The following is a 13,493-nucleotide window of genomic DNA, read 5'->3' on the forward strand; positions in this document are numbered from 1 at the left end:
TTTAAACATAAATAATGAGGCAAACATATTGATTATTTGTTAATTAGTTTTAATTATTTTTATAGCGTTCTCTAAAGTTATTTGCGATAGGACTCTGTTTAAATTCTATTAATGGACCAAATTTAGAAAAATTACGCGTAATGGGCGTTTTGCAAAGATTTGGTATTGCATATTTAGTTTGTGGAATTGTACATACGATCTTTTGCAAAAGAGATCAAATACTTATGCCACAGGTTGGTTTTCCATAAACTTACATTTAAATTATGCTATTTTATGATATGATATTTTTAAATTATTTGATGTTATTATTAACATTTCAATAAATTTAAGGTACCTTGGAAACGTACACTTTACGATTTGATCTTACTACGTGGAGAATTTATTACAATGTTAACTCTGATCGTTATCTATTTAGGCATATCTTTTGGTCTTTATGTACCAAATTGTCCAAGGTAATAAACGATACAACATAACCATTTGAGATAAGTAATTCATATTGATTTTCTTTATTATTTCCATACGCAGAGGATATTTGGGACCAGGCGGAAAACATGACAATGCAGCTTATGTCACTTGTATAGGTGGGGCTACAGGTTATATAGATTTGCAGATTTTAGGTGATTCACATATTTACCAACATCCAACAGCAAAATATATTTATGATTCACAGGCATTTGATCCAGAAGGTTTATTCGGTAAGTTCCTTCAATCTACTTTCTTATATTGCAAAAAACCAGTACTATTTTTTAGGTTGCTTATTAACGGTTGTACAAGTACTTTTTGGTGTGTTAGCAGGCGTTATTATATTAGTACATAATGCTTGGTACTCACGTATTAATCGTTGGTTACTTTGGTCGATATGTTTGGCTTTGTTAGGTGGTGCCTTATGTGCTTTTACCAAGGAGGATGGACTCATACCAATTAATAAAAATTTATGGTAAATACTTAAGCTGGCTTTAAATTTTTTTTTTTTAATTTTTTATATGCTTACTTTCAGGTCATTGTCTTTTGTATTCATCACATCATCACTTGCTTTTGTTATGTTGAGCGTATTTTATTTCATTATTGATATAAAACATTGGTGGACTGGTTTTCCATTTGTTGAAGCAGGTAAAAATGCTATTATTATGTATGTGGGCCATACGATAATGCACAAATTGTTACCTTGGCATTGGCGTATTGGTGCCATGAATACACATTTTGTTCTCTTGTTGGAATCAGTTTGGAATACCTTATTGTGGATAGCAATAGCATTATATTTAAACCATAAAAAGTTTTATTACAGTTTGTAAATATGTATAAGTTTTATTATAATTTTTTTTTTTAAATATAATATTGTATTATATAAAATATTCATATATAAGTAAATGTTATTAACTATAAATTTTCACAATCTATTTGATTATGTATATATAAAAAAATCTCAAAAATTTTTATCTTTCTTCTTTTCAATATTTATATAAAATTTATATGTTATTTTTTTTATATTAAACTTTTAAGCGTTATATCAAAAATAAATATATGACCTAATGTTATATGGTTTTTTTGTATTCTGTTTTTCTTATTCTTTTTTAATTTTTTGTTACTTATAACTATCGAATTCATATATTTCATTAGTAATTAAGAGGAATACTTATTGTTACGCTTGGCAAATGTTACTTAATTAAGTAATTTAATTTAATTATATTGAAGAGATTCATTAGGTTCGTTTTGATTAACTGCTTTAACGATAAAATCGTTGTTTAGTTTTCTAATTCAATTTTTAAAGTTCTTATAGTCTAAGTTTATGCTTATTTATTAAAAAGTGAGAGAAAAAAAAATTATATACATTATATATATACTATAAAAAATGATGTAAGAAGTATTAATGTTTAGTGTTATACTTATAATAAGTTATTGTGCTTGTGCAATGTCTTTAAGAGATTGAGCAATCACAACACATCAATGTATAATACAGACATTTCACCACTTTTTCATCTTCGTCCGGTGGCAATTCTTTTCCCTTTGATTTCGTTGGCACACCGTCGAGTTGATCCTTTTCTTTAGCTGTGGTGGGTTTATTCTTTTTTTTATTTTTAGTTTTCGGCAGAGTCGCTTGTGTATTGTTAAGTTCCTCCTGCAATTGATTAACCCAATCTAAGTTTTTAATTTTTTCATCTACAGCGTTATCTTCAATGCTTTCGATAGAATTAACATCTTCCTAGAAATAAAAATAAAAAATATGTTTTAGTATATAAAAAAAATGTGTTATATATTTTCTGATAAAGTTATATATTTTGACTATCAGACTCAATATGATGTATATCATTTTAGTTGTATTTGTTTCAAAAAATTTACATACATATAATGTAAAATAAAATTTTAATTGATAAAATTATTAATACGACTCTATTGCTGTTGTAAATATTTTCTGATAAAGTTTTATATTTGGGTTATTAGTTTTGATGCGACACATTATTTTTAGTTGTATTTCTTAAACACAAATTATTTATAATTTGTAATTAAAATTTTAAAGTAATTAATATAACGCTGTTATTGTTGTAACTTATGTTATATCATTGCTATTAGGCAAGCTTTAAGGGTAGAAACACGTTGACCTGCATGTCACAATAATTTTATTTTTAAATTGATAAACTTTGTAAGAGAATGATACCTCACAAACATCATTAATGAGTGTCAAGCAATTTTATATACATACTTATCATACTTATGATTATATACATATACACACTTATGATCTTGGGATCACGTTTGTAAGAAACCTTTTCCCTCTCATAACGTTTACTCAGCGTCTACACTGGTTTCACTATGACAAGATTTTTGCATACTTCTTCACTAACAAAATTATACACATTTGCATTTGAACATTTTTAAAGTTGCCAAGATCTGGCTAGTGTAGGCGCTGAAATGCATGCATATCGGAAATGGTGATCGTAATATTAGCAATTAAGTAGTAACACCGCAGTGACGTCTAACATCTATGTATTAATCAATTGATTTCAGCCCGTACAGTCCTGCGCTCATCATGTAAAATTAGGGACATGGTCAAGTTTGTAGACTTGTTAGGTTGATTCATTTTTTCTCGAATAGGGGAGTTGAGCCTTTCGGCGTTGCTCGTATGCTAACAACTGCGGTTCTTTTGCTCTGCGTGCGAACAACGCTAATCCATGATCATTACTTGAGCTCAAGTGTGCTTTGAGCACAAGGGCACCACAGCAACCTAACCTAAACTACCTTATGGATTCAAATTAGGGAATAGAAAAAACGTTTAAATCACAAATTTTTCAGTAGTTCTGTAGACAGATTGAGGACGCGTCAAAAGATGACAAAAATTATATATATGACTTGTTATGTAACTTTAAAATTTCTTTAGTCTTCACCCTACCTTAATTAGCTAACATGAATAAATTAACATTCGAATACGCATAAAGGATCGTATGACAACGTAACAATGAGTAGCTTGAACGCAAATGAACGTCCAGAAACTTTCTTTATAGAATTCGAAATCTTCTGCGTGATATCGATTTGTCAGTACTATTTGCGGAGTAATGGACCACTACTATCTGAACAAGTATCTGCATGTTTAGCATTTCTATTTGAAGGATATAACATTTTATTTGATCTAAAATCCTTGTCTTACCTGATGATTGTTATTATGATTACGACGACTATGACTATTCTTCTTCTCAGGTGAATCCGAACGTTTATTTGTTGAACGTATAGGCGAAGTCGAGGGTGATGTTACAGCAGATGCGGTTGTACCACCAGATGTATCCAATAATAAATTACTGGGTATTGGGGGTAATTCGTCAATTTCAACATTATTGCTATCAATTTCGTTTAGAATTTCAAAACGATTTTTCTGAAATGAAATCGGGTACAAAATTAGTCGTCAATAAACTGATTTCTAGGCAAATAATGACTTACTCGTGATTCAAATATTTCAGCTGTTGTCGTAGTGACAATTATAGGTGGCAACGCTGTTTTAGCAGGCATTGTGCTTTCAGGTGTTGTTGTCGGTACAGCTGTTGAAGTTGCTACTGCCTCTGGACTGTTTGGTATCGACACCAAAGGAGCTGTGGATGAGGTGCTATTGGGGGTGTTTGGTAAATTTAATAAATTCTCTTCAGATGTTTTTAAATCTGCCGGTTTACTGCTGGTTGGGTTACATGTTGCCGCCGCACCGATTGCAGCACAGCTAATAGGAGCTAAGCCTGAACCGGAAGGTCCGTCAAGTAATGATGTATCCGGTTCGCTAAAGAAATAAATTTATTAATAACAATACTTAAGCATAATATTAGGTTATTGCGATGTGAATTGAATTAATTAAATGAATATTATTAATTTTTGTTGGTGTATATTTTACATTTTGCAATAATTTTATAACATTTGGTAATGATGATGTCACAGTTTATAAAATGACATTAACAATGATTTAGTTTTGTTTGGATGAATTGTATGTCCATAAAATAATATAAAATTAAATGTGTACTTAATAAAGAACAACACTAACCACAGTTAAAGATTCATATAAGTCAAAAACCTTTGAAGCGTTCTTTCAAATCTCATTTAATGACTAATTTACGTCTCGAAGTCAATATTCTTTATTAATTTTTACACAAATACGGCGCATCTTTGTTTAGATTTGACTTTACACAAATTCCAGAATACGGCAAATTTGAAGTTAGCAATAAATTAATATTTTGTATATTTCTTTATTTTATATTTACCAAATTAAAATATTTGTTTGACATTAATGTGTTTTGCATAACAGCTAAGAATAGTAAAAGTACCTATATAACACGAGTGCTGTTATATACCAACAGAGCAAAACATGTACTGAGATACAAAAATATAAAGCTTTTAACATTTCCGATGTGAGCTGCTGAAGCTGAGATTTCTTTTGTGTACTGAAAAGAGTTAGTTGGGTTTCGCGGTACGTCAAATAGACTCATATTTGAATAAAATGTATCTCTCAATGCAAATGTTTAGAAACACAAGCGATACAAACTGCTGAAATAAACAATATTTTAATATAAACAATTCACAAAGAGATTACTGTTGGCTGGTCAAATTACAGAGTACGCGCTGCATATTGAAGCTAATTTTACACTGACATTAGAAATTCATCTAACATTAGACCATAGATTTTGAGATGCAGATGGGTAGTTTCGTAAAATTTCCTATAATAACAAATCTCTATAAAGTCAAGTTTAAAATATTTTATAATTCTTCGAATCATTTAAAAATCTATTAATAATTTTAATTTATTATAATTCTGTATTTTTTTCTCTAGATGTTTCCAGTCTTATATTATATTATATTATTAATGCGTTATATTAACTCTATATTGTTTAATAACTGTTAATATTTTAGTGGTGTAAAATTACAGTGAACTACTAAACTATTAATTATATAAAACTTAAATAAATAATTAAATTAACTAATTTATTATGCAAAAACATTTCGAAAATATAACTCAAGAGTAGATGTTAATTCCCTAATATTCCCTTTTTTATAGAATATAGTGTAATATAATTACAGTAAAAACTCTCCCAATGGACGCACATTTTTTAAAAAAAATTTTTTTTTATCATAAACTTAATCCCTTTTGGCTAGACACTTCTTTAGAATGACAACGAGTATTCACTTATGAGAGATTTAACTGTAATTAGTTAGTTATATTTAATGATGAAAAAGTCATATAGTCCAGAAACCATTTACATGAAAAACTGATGAAAAAGTCATATAGTCCAGAAACCATTTACATGAAAAACTGACAATTCATATATAAATGGAATAAGAATTTTGTCAATAAATTCTCTATATAAGTGGCAATAATTAAAACTAACCCGGGTTTAGTTAGAACAATATTGATATCTTTCTTAATGGGCAGAGTCATAATACGATAGGTTGTTTAGTTGAAATGGCTGGCCATCAGATCCATGTACCTCAATTAACGATTTTTCGCAATTTTGCTACCACAAAAGAATTTCTAAGGTAGGATATAGATTAAATTCATCCTGACGAAATTAGATGATTTAACAGGTCTTTTGTCTTTACCAATTAACAGTCAGTTATGTTATCAAAGAAATATCTACCTAAAAACCTATTTCTACTGGATGTCAAAGTGGGGCATTCACAAAGAAAGTGTTTTATGGTTTCTTTTTTCTGCAAATTTCCACAACTTCTGCAGTGAAGATTATGAGCATCAGAAATGCCAATAACCAGAAATAACTGCAGTAAGCCTTGCAGTGTTCACACGATCTCTTTCGATGAGTTCCCAAGATCCAGTTTTATTATAAGTGCGCTATGTTAACTGGCAAGTTGCACATGACTAAAGTAACACGATAGGAATCAGATTGATGTATGAGCGTAGTCGGTGAACAGATGACCGACATAATAGGAAGATAGAATTGTAATTCGGGCATACGTAGTTATGCGCGAAAATAACACCTAGTACGAACAGGATAGTTCTTATCGTGTGTGGAATACGTTTTTGATCACTAAATATATTAGACGGAGACCTGCTAGAACCTTATTGAATTGTAAAAAGGATATAAATCCAATTAATGAATGTAAAGCTGACTGAAATATTTCAAAATATATTTTTTTGTAGTACAAAAATAAATCTAAATCATAAAGGTTAACATCTTTAAAGATTATAGAAGCTAACAATTAATATAATCAGTTAACTTCTACTCATTAAATTTTCTTTTTGGAAAATCTGATCAGATCAGATCACAGCGTATTACGAAGGTATGCATGCAATAAGACTTGAACTACCACAAAATGGTTTTTGTCGGGGCTATGGCTTTGCAGATAAAAAGCAATTTGTACTTAACGTTTTTCTAACTTACTTGACAGAGTTCTCAAGTTTTAAAGGGTCCCAACCCATCCAAATGTATGAACTTGACATGTTGGTTTCCTTTTACTTGAAACTAGGTGTGTGCCTCAGAACAATTAAACCGTAGGGCAGTTAAAATTATACGAAGTATATATTTTAAAAATACCAAGATTTGTGTCTGACAACTAACTGTTTAGCAAGGGGTTATTCTCTGCCCCAATTTTAGTCCTATGAACAGGGAAGTTTTATCTTTTTTCTGGAAGATATCAAACAGATGCCTGTTAAAAACTGAATTAAAAAGCTAAATGCCCCTTTCACTGGGCACTAAAAAATATAATGTTTGTCTATTTGTTATGATTTTTCTCAGTTTTCTATTAAAGGTTACAACGTATAGAAATTCTAAAATATAAATTGCATTTTTTTATAATTTTTAATTTTAAAGTAAGTAATATCTCATCTTATCATCTCAGTTTTTAATGTTTAAAATAGGTGTTTAATAGTTTAAAATAGTAAGTTAAGTGTTTTGGAAATCGTAAAACTTTAAACAATATACGTTATAATTATTTTTAATTTGTATTTTAATATGCGTTTTTTTCTAAATATATACACAGACAATCACACGCTAAATTAAAAATTAATTTCTGATGACAAGAGCTCAAGTAAACATTAATATTAAGTATTATTTGAAATTAGATTATATTTTTAATGAATGATAATAACTAATAATACAAGTAATTATGTAAAGAAAACAGTTGAATAGAGTTTGTAATATATATACAAATTCAAGTGTATGATACTTATGATATATATTAAAATAAGGTATATAATACAAATTGTGTTAACGTGTAAGTGCGATGAATTTTATTGTGAACTATATAGTATAATGAAAATGGATTCCAAAACTACTCCAATATCAGCATCGAAATAATAATATTGATGAAATTTATTATGCCAAACCATATTATTAAGGTATGTCTCCCAATAATTAGAATTTTGAAGTAACCACAACACCAAACTTACGCATTTAATAAGTCTTTATGTGTTCTGCTACCGCCTAAGGACCATATTTCACTTTTTTTTTGTCCTCTACCTCCAGCATATGATACCTGCTTATTTGTGGAATCGTAACGACCTTTCGGATGCTGATGTTTGCGTCCTGGTATCCATAGCATACGTAATCCAAAGCCTTTACTATTTCGTGATGAAGCCATTTATTTTATAGATTTATCTAAATTTTATTATATACAATATAATAAAAGTGTTTAATAATAAACATAACTTTATTGGTAATTTTATGAATTTCATGAATGTCCCTAGGATTTGAATTTGATGAGACTTGCAACTTTTATTTGAGTAGAAGAAATAAACATTCTACATTAAATAGATTATGTGCAAATAATATAAACAATATCGTTCGTCCACTTATTGATGGATCTTTATTCTGATTTTTAATTAAAATTTAGCAGATTATACCAAAAAAATAAACAAAGAAATACGTAAGTAAACCACAAACAAATGCCAATAAATCTTTAGTAAACTGACTTTTAAGGCAATAAAAAAATAAAAACAAAAAAAGGAGCAAACGCGACATTAATCGACGGCACGAACTTACGTTGTCACCAAACAAAGATGCTGTACATGCGAGTGAGTATCTACGGAATATCGTAACAGAATAGGATTGAACTCCTAAACCATGTTGTGCACACTTCATCATTGCACATAGCTTTTGGTGCTGCCGTACGTTTTCTGCACTGGTGCTTGCATATCTGCTGGAATGTTGTCATAAGAAATAAAGCAAAAATAATGAGTTAAAGTCTTGTCGACTTGACAGCCGCATTTTAAAGAATCTGTAGCCTAGCAAAGTTTACCGGCTTGCAATCCATACTACACAGCATAGCACACCACATCACACCACACTGCACCAAACGAAACCATACCAAACCAAACCAAACCAAACCAAGTTAAGTAATGTAAGTCTTGTTTGCACTTATAAAGGCAGGCGTTTCAATACTAACGAATCGCTCGCTAAACCAACTGAGTCTGCATATCGATGTATTGATCTTTGGCTCCTTAGGATCTTAAAACATTTAATGGTTCGTCTGCTTTTATGGGTTTTGAAAATTGACTTGGCACTTGGTTGGCGGCAAACTTGTTTTATGCAGAAATGCATTGTACAGAGCAAACTTTTCACTGTGTAACCGGGCAAAAAAGTAATTCCTCGTTTAATACATAATGGCTATTCTCTTTTGCATTTCATTATTATTATGTATTTTTGTGCATTTTAACTTAATTTGGCATGTCTTTTGCTTTCTTATTTTAAAACAAGTTATTTTAAATATGTAATTGTTACAGAGATAATAAAACGAATAATCCCAGTACACAAGTAAAAGTTGAAGTTGAAGTCAGTCAATACAAAAACCAAAACCCAAAGCCAATAGCTTAACTCATATATCTACAAATTTGCAGGTATACTGATTTGTAACAATGGCCAAAGTGCACCGCACCCTAAAATTTTGAATAGTTTTACAGAGAAAACCAAACAAAATTTTATCACGTACTAATAATAGCTGGCCTATAGCAAGAAGACGGCTTGAAAATTATTTGTACAGTTTCCAGGGTATTAAAACATTGTCATTTACAGACTTCAGCAGACATTTTAAGCGATTTTATCGCTTTAAGTTCTTACCTTATTTTTATACAATGTTTTATTTTTATACAATTTTTAATCAAATTTCTAACATATATATATAGGATGTTTTTCTTAGCTGCATGAGAACCTAAAATATAAGAGAGAAATATTGTTGGAATGAAACTATTTTTTTATTATAATCTGGTAGATAATTGCATGGTATTTATTTTTTATTTTCATTCCATCAGTCCAATTTTTAACTATTTTTTGCAATCACTGTGGTCGTATGACGTCAAAGGTGGCATGAGTATTAGCTTCCAATGTGTCAAGAGTTGCCGGTTTGTCGGCATAAACCAATGACAACATAGCAACATAAAAAGAAATCGAGACGCGTTAAATCGCACGGATGAGGGGGGCAGAGTTAATAGGACACGACTACTTCTAGAAATAAATGTGTTACCAAATTAATTTCGCAATAAATCGATTGTTAAGCGCGCTATATGGCAAGTTGCGCCGTCTTGTTGGAACCAAATGATTAATTTTTGGCAACAAAAATTTAGTCAGCATGGCTCGGCGCTCGCCATTTAACGTAATGGCAGCTCCTTCCTCACTGCGCAAGAAATAAGGGCCGATGTTGCTGTCAGAGAATTTCTTTGTTGATGGTTTTAAATCGAGAAGAGTGAAGTGAATGAGAAAACGATCAATAACTACACGAATTGTTTGCTCATCGATTATGACCGATTATGTTGACCGAAGTGGACGAAGTGCTCTACGAACTTCGCGAACAGATTTATTTTTTTCGAGATCCAGTTAAATAAACATAAAAACTATGCTGAACATTTCACAACTTACCGGTGAAAAAGTTTTTAATAGCCGCTGAACTAAGACAACATTTCTTGTAAACGTTAGATTTGGCTAGATTTTTAACTTTTTATAGCAATTCTTCAATATCGCAACTCCTCGGTTATTGCAACCTCTTAAATTTTCCCTGTATTACCTTTGATATTGCAACTTTAAAAAATTGACTACCGTGAGGAATGCAACTTTTGTTAATTATTCTTGCATTCTAAATATTATTTGTCACTTATATGTATTTATTTGCTCTCCTATACTCAATCAATATTATCCATATTATGAAATCACGAATATATTTCAGATATTACTTCTCAACAAGAAATGGATGAGTGGGACGAATTTTTTAAGGAAAATGTGTCTTTTGCTGCACAACTTCAATTTTAGAGGTTCTACTGAAATCGCTTAGTATTTAAAAGTCGGTGACCATGGATGGTACCCAAAACAAAAGCCATTGCAAAGACTATTACATAGTTATGTACCATCAAATAAGTAACAAGAAAAATCGCTTTCGTCTTTAGTATTCATAAAAAAACATTGATTCCCACATATTGGTTAAGATGGTATTAACTCGACTCAATATTCAACACATTTGTGAGTCCCCGAGAATATGGAATTCCGAAATGGATTATCAATCTACCACCCATTCAAGAATCTTATCAAAAATTTTAATATGGAATTGTGAAGAATTGAAAGCCCCATTTATTTGTAAAAATCAATTTTAGAAAACATAATGAAACGTAACATAGAACGGATTAGTTAATAGAGCTATGTATCACGTTTTAGAATTCTAATGCGAAATTCTGAAGATGTGGAAACCTATTTTATGTAGTTATCAAAATTAGAAGACACAATAGAACGCAGTCTTCCGCCCTTTTAATTCGCTATTTTTCAAATTCTTTAGTATTAATGTGGAATTAAGGATATAACTACAGAGTGAAGTGGAGTCGTTACAATATTCAAGTTCTGGAACGAAATATACAAATAATAACTTCACATTAAAAAAAAATCTCATCAAACAACATGGACAAGAACAATAATAGTTAATAATAGTTAATGTAATTACAAATTTCCTATGAAAAAAAAGTTATATCCAAGCAATCTATTGCATTGCTGAGCACCGAATATAAAGAGATAATGTTGACGTAGCGAGGCTATTCAATTTGACTGGATAAATAGAATAATCTCTGTATGTCTACAACGAACTTAGACTTTATTTGGTTGTAAAAAACTGAGAAATAAATAAATTGTCACTTTGAAGGTAGCAACGTCGTGAACTCACTGAACTGAAAATTGATAATCTTTGTACCCTCTTTACCTCTTACTGATTGGAAAGTTATGATTGTTGAGTTGATTCGAAACAATTTTCTCAAATCACACGTGCCCAGTCAAACCAAAATGTACAAAAAAAAAAATAAATATTATATATTTGTGCAATATAATATAAAATTTATTGCACAAAAATATTTTTTTTTATCACTTTTTTAAGTCAAAATAAAATTGCTTAAATATTTAACTTTATTACATTTATTTGCAACATAGAGTTCACAGAGATAGCTGACATTTTAAAAGTATCAGAAGACAGTGTCTATATATTTATATATAAATTTGATGATTTGAAAGCTGAGCTTCAAAATTAGAAATGTTTTCGTATGCAATAACATGACGATAGTTCCTAGTGCTATTTAGAACTGTTAAAGTGCAATAAACTGCATTTTTTTTAGTTGGTATTAATTACGACCCGAATATCCCATTATACTGAAATCAAGACGGCAGTTAAGTTGAGAGTTTTCGACGAAAGACGACTAAACCAACCAAGCACAGTAAGCTGATAGCCGTCCTATATTGGGTTTCACAAATTTAACATTCATAGATTACATTAAGAAAAAAATAAGTAATAACAAATAACATATTATCAGTATGTTTAAAAAAATCGGGAACAAACAGTTATATATGACGAAGGAAAAAGTGCTCTTTGACCCAGGCAATATACTATATTATATCATTGGTTATGAAGATCTAATTGTATGAAGTACAGTATACTTGAAAACACTTCCTTATCTATCGCGCTCAATAGATTTGATATCCAATGCCTATTATTTGCTTCCAGACATTAAAGAGCTGGAGAATAGAGATTTTATTCCAACAATTATATTATAAACAGACGGCTATTTTCGTTTCACAAGAAAGGCTAAAGAAAGGTTCTCTCTAAGATATATTAGAAAATTATTGACATGATTTATATTCATCAGAAAATTAGATTAAAGAAAGGCACACAAAGTATCTCATGTATATATGCATTTATAAAAATGTCGCTATTAGGCGTAGTTATTTGAAAAGCTTATCTAAACCAGGAATTTTATTTAAATTATGACTAAATTAACGGCGCGTTAAGAGTGGAAAGCCGATTTAAGTAAGAAGCAATAACTTTAAAACACGAATTTATTATTTTTTTCTTAATTTTATGAGAGATAAAATGCTTAACCATTTTTCATTTTTTTGGAAATGACAGTTTAAAATATGAACTTGTAAAACCTTAAATTTTTTAAAAACAACAGATAAAAAGGCTTTTACTGTTTGGTTTCATAGAAGAAAACATATTTTTAAAATACGTGTTATATGTCGCATGTATATAATTGGATAATAATATTAACATAAGAGCTAAGATATGGTATCAGCTAATAAAGATACTAAAACTCTACTAAAATTTATAACTAAGAGATACCAATTTAGATGCAAAAGGTTTATACGCATGTTTTTGGTTGAGTATATTTTTTTAAATAGATACATAATATATAGTTCGGTTTCTAATTTCATTCTTTACTTATGAAGGTTTTATATATATATTTTATATCTGATTTATGTTAATACTATTAAGAAAAAAAGAAATAAATTAATGAAGAAAATAACACCGATTATTAATAAAATTAAAGATATTTTTATTGCATTCATAACCATGTCTTTTTTGTAACTTCATTAAGTGTTTAAATCTCATTAAATAGTTTTATATAGTCTATTATACCGTTCGCTGCAATCCTAATACAATAACATTAATTAAAAAACCGGAACAGTTGTATGGGCCGTCTGAATTCACCTGATTAATAATTAAAGAATTATTTTATCAATTTATTTTATCATTTATCAATTTTCTTACTGTTACTACAT

The 13,493-nt window shown here is 29.7% G+C and overlaps 2 protein-coding genes across 3 annotated transcripts; one reads left to right on the forward strand and one right to left on the reverse strand.

Annotated features, from left to right (window-relative positions):
* The first annotated feature begins 14 nt into the window (after positions 1–14).
* LOC119666757 (heparan-alpha-glucosaminide N-acetyltransferase-like) lies at positions 15–1,292 on the forward strand. Its single transcript, XM_038076039.1, has 6 exons — positions 15–23; positions 66–233; positions 331–452; positions 526–695; positions 751–937; positions 998–1,292. The coding sequence occupies exons 1-6, from the start codon at positions 15–17 to the stop codon at positions 1,290–1,292; spliced, it is 951 nt and encodes a 316-aa protein (XP_037931967.1).
* Positions 1,293–1,545: 253 nt separating this feature from the next.
* Positions 1,546–8,078, reverse strand: LOC119670296 (cell wall integrity and stress response component 4-like). 2 transcript variants are annotated; one of them, XM_038080501.1, is made up of 4 exons: positions 7,868–8,078; positions 3,928–4,255; positions 3,641–3,862; positions 1,546–2,200 (listed from the first exon to the last, which is right to left on the reverse strand). In XM_038080501.1, exons 1-4 carry the CDS (start codon positions 8,056–8,058, stop codon positions 1,916–1,918), a joined length of 1,026 nt encoding a protein of 341 aa, XP_037936429.1. In that variant the 5' UTR covers positions 8,059–8,078; the 3' UTR covers positions 1,546–1,915. The 2 variants fall into 2 exon arrangements, with proteins under 2 accessions (XP_037936429.1, XP_037936430.1); XM_038080502.1 differs by lacking the exon at positions 7,868–8,078 and adding an exon at positions 4,794–4,992.
* Positions 8,079–13,493: the final 5,415 nt, after the last annotated feature.

Source organism: Teleopsis dalmanni, chromosome 1 (genome assembly GCF_002237135.1).
Source record: "Teleopsis dalmanni isolate 2A chromosome 1, ASM223713v2, whole genome shotgun sequence".
Classification (NCBI taxonomy): Eukaryota; Metazoa; Arthropoda; class Insecta; order Diptera; family Diopsidae; genus Teleopsis; species Teleopsis dalmanni.